Genomic DNA, 6,964 nt, shown 5'->3' with positions numbered 1-6,964 from the left:
AATGATCTCTAAAACAAAGGAGTCTGGGGTGGGGTGGGGGCAGCCCAGCTTTTATCTAGACTTGTAGCTGGTACTGTGTTTATTCAAGATAGTCATCTTAAAGTGGATACCTCAAATAAAATGAATAGTGAGGTATCTACTTAATAACCAAGAGCTCAAGATTTCCTTTATAAGAAAAGGCCCCAGAGGCAGTGCACACAATGGCAAAGGCCCTCTGTCCATCGCTCCCCCTGCATCCACCTTGCAGCAATTTCTTCGTCATCCTTCTGTCACGTTGCAGCAATGACTTTAGCTGGTTGGGAAACACGGTCATCAAAATTAACAGTTTAGTGTGTAACTAAAACCTTGTGAAACCTAAAGTAAATCTGAATTCAGGAAATGTGCAATGGCAGGGTGGCAGAAATCAACCACAATCACTGGAGACCCTCGGGGATGCAGATATGCATGGCAGGGGATATTTGATTATTTTGGCAATTATGTTAATTATGCACAGGTATTTACTGTGGTTTCTCTCCTCAAATACACTACACGCAGACTGATTAAAAAATTCTCCAATGCAAAAAAAAAAGAATAAATAAAATAAAGTGGATACCTCTTTTATGTAGATGACTTGGCAATCAATCAAAGCTTAAGTCAAGGCACTTGCATTTCAAAAAAGAAAGGCCAACTGTCAGAGCTTACACATAAAGCTTGGGAAATTTGAGTAAGATTGGTGAATTTTATCGATAAAAATATTCTAGCTGTCATACTACAGTTTTGTAAAATACTACCATTGGGGGGACCTGGGTAAAGGGTACAAGGGATGTTTCCATATATAATATATATAATTATATATAATTATAATAACATACAATTATATATAACATATATAATATATATAATATATTACAACTGTATGCATATCTATAATTATCTCAATAAAAAGTTCAACAATAATAAGTCTGTCATGATGTGCCTAGGCATTGTTCTAAATACCATGCTCCACTAAAAGGAACCAGAGCTCTTTATAGAAATGTGTAATTCCAGGGCTGGGAGTATAAACGTCTAAGGAGAGCGTGGAGCATATAGCTGCAAAAAATAAGGAAATGGTCAAAGATTAATGGGGAAACGTAAAAGGACATAGGATCCTGTTTTAAAAGGCTCCTATGGACCAAAGTTGGAATACTTTGACCCTAAAAAAATTAGTTCACTGTAAATGATTGAATTGGAGGTTATTATTACTCCTACTCTTTACTCTGCAAACTGATAATTCAAGGCAAAGAATTAAATGTATACCCTGCCTTTAAGGGAGAAACAGTAGTCCATCCACACTTGGTAAGAGAAAGTTCATGTTTATGGATGAAAGTCAGCTAATAAAAGTAGAAGGAAAATTAGAATTACAAAATCACCATTTTATAACCAAATGGCACTGAAATGATTGGTTCAGTCAAAAGTTATCAATGGATTCCTAAACAATTAGGCAAAAGTTGAAAAGGAACAAGATATTCACACAGTGTCAAAATAACACCCCTCAGATTACTTGCTTATTGAAAAAGGAAAACTGTACCTCCATAATGGAGAAATCTGAAAGTCATTATCTTAATGAAGATATAGCATTTTGTATCATTACTACTGGAATAACTTGACATCATGAACCTCTTATGTGATGCAATATGAAGTATACAACATCTGCCAAAACAACATACTTGCCAAAATGTGTAACTTGAATCTAATCAAGCCTTTAGATCTGACCTTTAGCTGTATAGGAAAAATATTGGGTAGGAGAGCAATCTAAAAAAGGACACTGTAGGGAAAAAATTAGGCAAAATCAGTAAGTGATTGGCCTGGTTGATTATTGTGATTTTTTTAAACTTAAAAGTTTTTTTATTTAAATTCCAGTTAATTAACATACAGTGTAATATTAGCTTCAGGTTTAAAATTCAGTGTTTCATCACTTATATACAACACCCAGTGTTTATCACATAAAGTGCCCTCCTTAATCCCCATCACCTGTTTAACCCATCCCCTGACCCACCACCCCTCCAGCAACCCTCAGTTTGTTCTCTATAGTTAAGAGTCTGTTTTGTGGTTTTCCTTTCTTTTTTCCCCAATGTTCATCTGTTTTTTCTCTTAAATTCCACATATGAGTGAAACCATATGGTATGTGTCTTTCTCTGACTTATTTTGCTTAGCATAATACTTTCTAGCTCCATCCATGTCATTGCAAAAGGCAAGATTTCATTCTTTTTGATGGATGAGTAATATTCCACTGTATATTCATACCACATCTTTATCCATTCATCAGTCACTGGACGTTTGGCCTCCTTCTATAATTTGCCTATTGTTGATAATGCTGCTATAAACATAGAGGTACATGTGTACTTTTGAATCAGTGTTTTTGTGTCCTTTGAGTAAATGCCTGGTAGTGCAATTGCTGGATCATAAGGTAGTTCTGTTATTAATTTTCTGAGCAAACCCCATACTGTTTTTCCAAGTCCCAATAGCTTATTTTTCCTTTTGTTTCCATTGCCTCAGAAGATATATCTAGAAAAAAGTGCTGTAGATGTCACAAAGGTTACTGCCTATGATCTCTTATAGGATTTTGATGGATTCCTGTCTCGCATTTAGGTCTTTAATTCATTTTAAATGTATTTTTGTGTATGGTGTAAGAAAGTGGTCTAGTTTCATTCTTTTGCATGTTGCTGTCCAGTTTTCCCAACACCATTTGTTGAAGAGACTGTCTTTTTTCCATTGGATATTCTTTCCAGCTTTGTTGAAGATTAGTTGTGGGTTCATTTCTGGGTTTTCTATTATGCTCCATTGATCTGTGTGTCTATTTTTGTGGACTGGCCTGGTTAATTAAAAACAAAATTCAAGGTCATGGGAAAAATGACAGTGAGATTGTTCCAGATTAAAAAGACTAAAAACAAATAACCAAAATTAATGTATGAATTTTAATTAAACCTGCATTAAGGGAGAAACTGTTTATAAAGCACATTCAGGCAACAATTGAGGAAATAAATAAATAAATAAATAAATAAATATATATATATATACACATATATACACATATATATGTATATATATATGTATATATACTGGGAGTTAGATGAAATGGGGGAATTATTGATTTGTAGACGTGATAATGATACTGTGGCTATACAAGAAGTTATGCCTTGTTAACCTTAAAAATAAAGCTGACAGTTATTTTAGCGGCAAAATTGGGTTTATTTGGGAATAGCACAGAATTGCAATCCAGGACAAGCAAACTATGGCAAAACCATAGGTAAGTCCAACAAACAAAGGAGAGTAACATTATTTTAAGGGGAAGGAGAAGGAGGGAGTTGGGAAGGGTTGTTTTGAACAAAAGTCCTTTGGAGAAAAGCAAGATTCAAGGTGATACCCATTTCTCGTTGGCTGAATTGCAGGGGTAGTGGGTTTCTTGCAGGAGATGCAATGTACATCTTCCCTGTTAAGATAAGCCTGCATTTGACCATTCTTTCCTATTGAGATGGTTCTGTTAGGGGTCTGTAATCGACAATTCTTCCTATAATTGGCACTGAATGGTAGCATTTTCCTACCAGCCTCCCCTTCCAGCATCCCCAGCCCACTTCAGTGAGGTTTTCCATTAATTATTGTCACAGCCTTTATTCCCAGGACATGAGTGCTGAAATATTGAGAGATGAAGTGGCATTGATGTGTATATATGACTTAAAAATGTTTTTCAGAAAATATATACACACATGCATGAATGTAGATATATATGACAAAATGTTAAGAATTATTGAGCCTAAGCTATGGATAGACCTCTGCTTGTAGCCAGTGTGTGTAGCTGTCACTACCTAATTCAGGAAGCGCTTTTTGGAAGATTTCTCGCTGTTTTCCCAGGTGCTGAATACACCTCAGATAAGAAGATCCATGCTCATTTTGTGGGGTCTCTCCTCTGGCCAGGCGAAATGATCACATCAATCTCCAAAGAACAAAGTTGCAGCTTCACATGCATGCTTGTCAGAGCTGTTAATTTTTCTTGGTATAGATGGACTAATTAATGTATTTTTTCTTCTTTTACCTCTTATTCTTTTTTTTATTTTTTTTTAATTTTTTTACCTCTTATTCTTAAATGTCACTTAAACAAGTGACCTTCTTGTCCTGTATTGAAGTAACATACAGTTTCTTTCTTTGGGTCCACTGGTGTGTTGTAACATAGTACTGTGGGTCATCATTTTTATTAGTACAATTACACACTACACATTTTGTCTATGTTTCAGTTTGTCTCTTCTACACTAGATGAACAGTGCTTTTTATAAATTGTTCTGCCTGCTTCCACATGCATACCAGATAAAAGGTCTGCAGCATTTCCAGTGTTTCAATATTTTAAGGGTAGGCTTCTGATTGGAATGAACAATAGACAATAATACTTAGGAGAAGAGGGAGCTGATAGGCTCAGCCAGAATTTCAGGCCAGTAAAGGCTGTTTTGATAGGGTCAAAGGAAGGGTCTCTACATCATATTCAACAAGTGGCCAATCAGGCTGATGCAATGAGGCTGCTCGGTAACTTACTAGGAAACGAGGGGCAGTGGGCACGCGCTTGAAAGGCTGCAGGCGCCATGGGCAGAGTGAGAAACGGCGCAAACACCCAGCAGCTGCAGGGGCAAAAACGGCCCGGGGATCCCGCCGCAGCCTGCGCAGCCATCGCGGTCATGGGCGCGCGGCGCCCCCCTTTCCAAGTCCGCGTGGGGAGCCACGCGGCGGGGAGGAAGCCGGCGGCCGCCCGGCGGGATTCCGCAAGGTTGCGGCGGAAGCGCTGGTGGCGGCGAGCCCGGGAGGCAGCCTCCAGAGGCCCGCTACCAGCCCCGAAGCCGCCGGCGCCCGCCGCGTCCCCGGGCGAGATGGACCTGGGCGCTCAGCGGGAGCGCTGGGAGACGTTCAGGAAGCGGCGGGGCCTCAGCTGCGAGGGCGCCGCCAAGTTCCTGCTGGACACCTTCGAGTACCCGGGCCTGGTGTACCACACCGGCGGCTGCCACTGCGGCGCGGTCCGCTTCGCCGTCTGGGCCCCCGCAGACCTGCGCGTGGTGGATTGCAGCTGCAGGCTGTGCAGGAAGAAGCAGCACCGGCACTTCCTCGTCCCGGCCTCGCGCTTCACTCTCCTGCTGGGCGCCGAGAGCATCGTCACGTACCGATCCCACACGCACCCGGCGCTGCACAGCTTCTGCAGCAGGTGCGGGGTGCAGAGTTTCCACGCGTCTGTCTCTGACCCCGGGGTTTACGGCGTCGCCCCGCACTGCCTGGACGCGGGCACCGTGCGCAGTGTGGTCATCGAGGAGGTCGACGGTGGCAACTGGGGGGAGGAGGCCACGAAGGAGCTCAAGGCCATCCAGAACGCGTCTCCCGAGTGAGCCCCTGCCTCTCCTGAAGAGGAGCAGTGACTGGGGCCGCCACCCGCCTGAAACGTGCCCGGTGTCCTTCGAGGGGGCCACCTCAGTGCTTGTGAAGGAATTACTGTATGAAAGAGGTCGGTTTCTGGACTGGGGAACCCGTGATGTCGCGCCAAGCTTCCACCCCTTCCCTCTCAGTGTGTTTCAACGGACTTGCTTATAATCAAAAAACTGAGCACACATGTGTCTGTGAACAGCCCTAGTCTTCCAATCCCGTCAGCAAGCAGTGCCTCTACCTTTGCAGGTCGCCTTGCATAACACTCAGTTGTATTATTCTTCCTACAGTTTTCACAGATCATTTTCAGATTATTCATATGTACTGTACCGTTATGGTGCTATTGTGAGCAAGATTGTTTTTAAATGGTCGCATCTGGCATGTAAGACCACTCACTATATCTAAACACTTTTGTAGACCTTTATGAGGACGTTTTCTGTTGATTATCTGTGTGCGTGTGTGTGTTAGGTACGCACTCACGTTTTCGCTACTTAGAGATGTGCGTTATTTTCGGTCACAGTGTTTATTTAATGTATTTGTGTATAGTAGGTTTAAGGTTCATTAGTGTTACATACCTCATTGCACCTATGTTTTCAAATGATGTTGCCATTTTGCTTGGTTTTGTTTTAGAAACTGCCTCTGGGAAGGGGGATGGGGAGACAAGAATGAGAAAAGGTATCTGTGGACTGTATGTACACCCTCTTTGATGTTTTGAAATTCCTATCTTGACTATGTGTTAAGTATTCAGATAAAGTGTTCAGAAATGAGTACCTAATAACTGAAAAGTATCTATTTCTATGTTGTACATTACAATCAGCATTAATTTATATGTAATTTCTTTATACCTGAGATTTTTATCAGACAATAGGTGATGAGTGTCTTTTCCTGTTAAATGATATGTACAAAAACCATCATTTAATAGCTTCATAGAATTAAAAAATGTAGATCTTACATAACTCATTTAACCAACCTGATGGATGGATTGATTACCTGTTTTCTGATGGATGGATGGATGGATGGATGGTTGGTTCTGATGGATAGTTACCTTTTTTCCCAACTTTTCACTATAATAACAATATTTTGAAGGAGTAAAGTACAAATAAATATTCTCAGTGTTCTCTGACTTGGATAAAAGGCCTGGAGCTCTTTCCATCTCTCTTGCTGTCTGTCTCTTCTGTACAAGTGCATACAATATGCATTGAATTGTTTAACTTGACATATCTATCAACAAATTAAAAATGAACTAAGTAGGTATTTGTTTCCATGTATTTTTCAAATAACGTGACAGCCATCACACAGAGAAGCTATCATCCTTCAATCCTTACCTCCCATTTACCATCATTCCCCCACCCCAGACTGGTGTAAGAGAATTTATGACCTGGTTTTCCTAACATGTACCTCTATTCCTGAAGCTCCTCCTTTGTTATTTGGAATAGCTTGGTCCAGCCCTTTACCGTGTAGAGGTTGGGTTGAGGTAGAAAAAGAATAGAGGGAGAGAGACGATGAACATACATATATGCCCCCCAGGAGATTCGGTCATCTTGGTGGTCAGAAA

At 40.9% G+C, this 6,964-nt stretch overlaps 1 protein-coding gene across 1 annotated transcript; it reads left to right on the top strand.

Moving 5' to 3' along the window:
* The first annotated feature begins 4,414 nt into the window (after positions 1-4,414).
* LOC122477427 (centromere protein V-like protein 3) lies at positions 4,415-5,496 on the top strand. Its single transcript, XM_043570402.1, has one exon. It carries the CDS (start codon positions 4,587-4,589, stop codon positions 5,373-5,375), a length of 789 nt encoding a protein of 262 aa, XP_043426337.1. The 5' UTR covers positions 4,415-4,586; the 3' UTR covers positions 5,376-5,496.
* Positions 5,497-6,964: the final 1,468 nt, after the last annotated feature.

This window comes from Prionailurus bengalensis, chromosome X (assembly GCF_016509475.1).
Source record: "Prionailurus bengalensis isolate Pbe53 chromosome X, Fcat_Pben_1.1_paternal_pri, whole genome shotgun sequence".
NCBI lineage: Eukaryota > Metazoa > Chordata > Mammalia > Carnivora > Felidae > Prionailurus > Prionailurus bengalensis.
Note: the sequence above shows the minus strand (reverse complement) of the source record. Positions and strands in the feature narration are given on the sequence as shown.

Coding starts and splice junctions, on each gene's coding strand:
- LOC122477427 (XM_043570402.1), top strand. CDS start 4,587: ATGGGCAGAGTGAGAAACGGCGCAAACACCCAGCAGCTGCAGGGGCAA.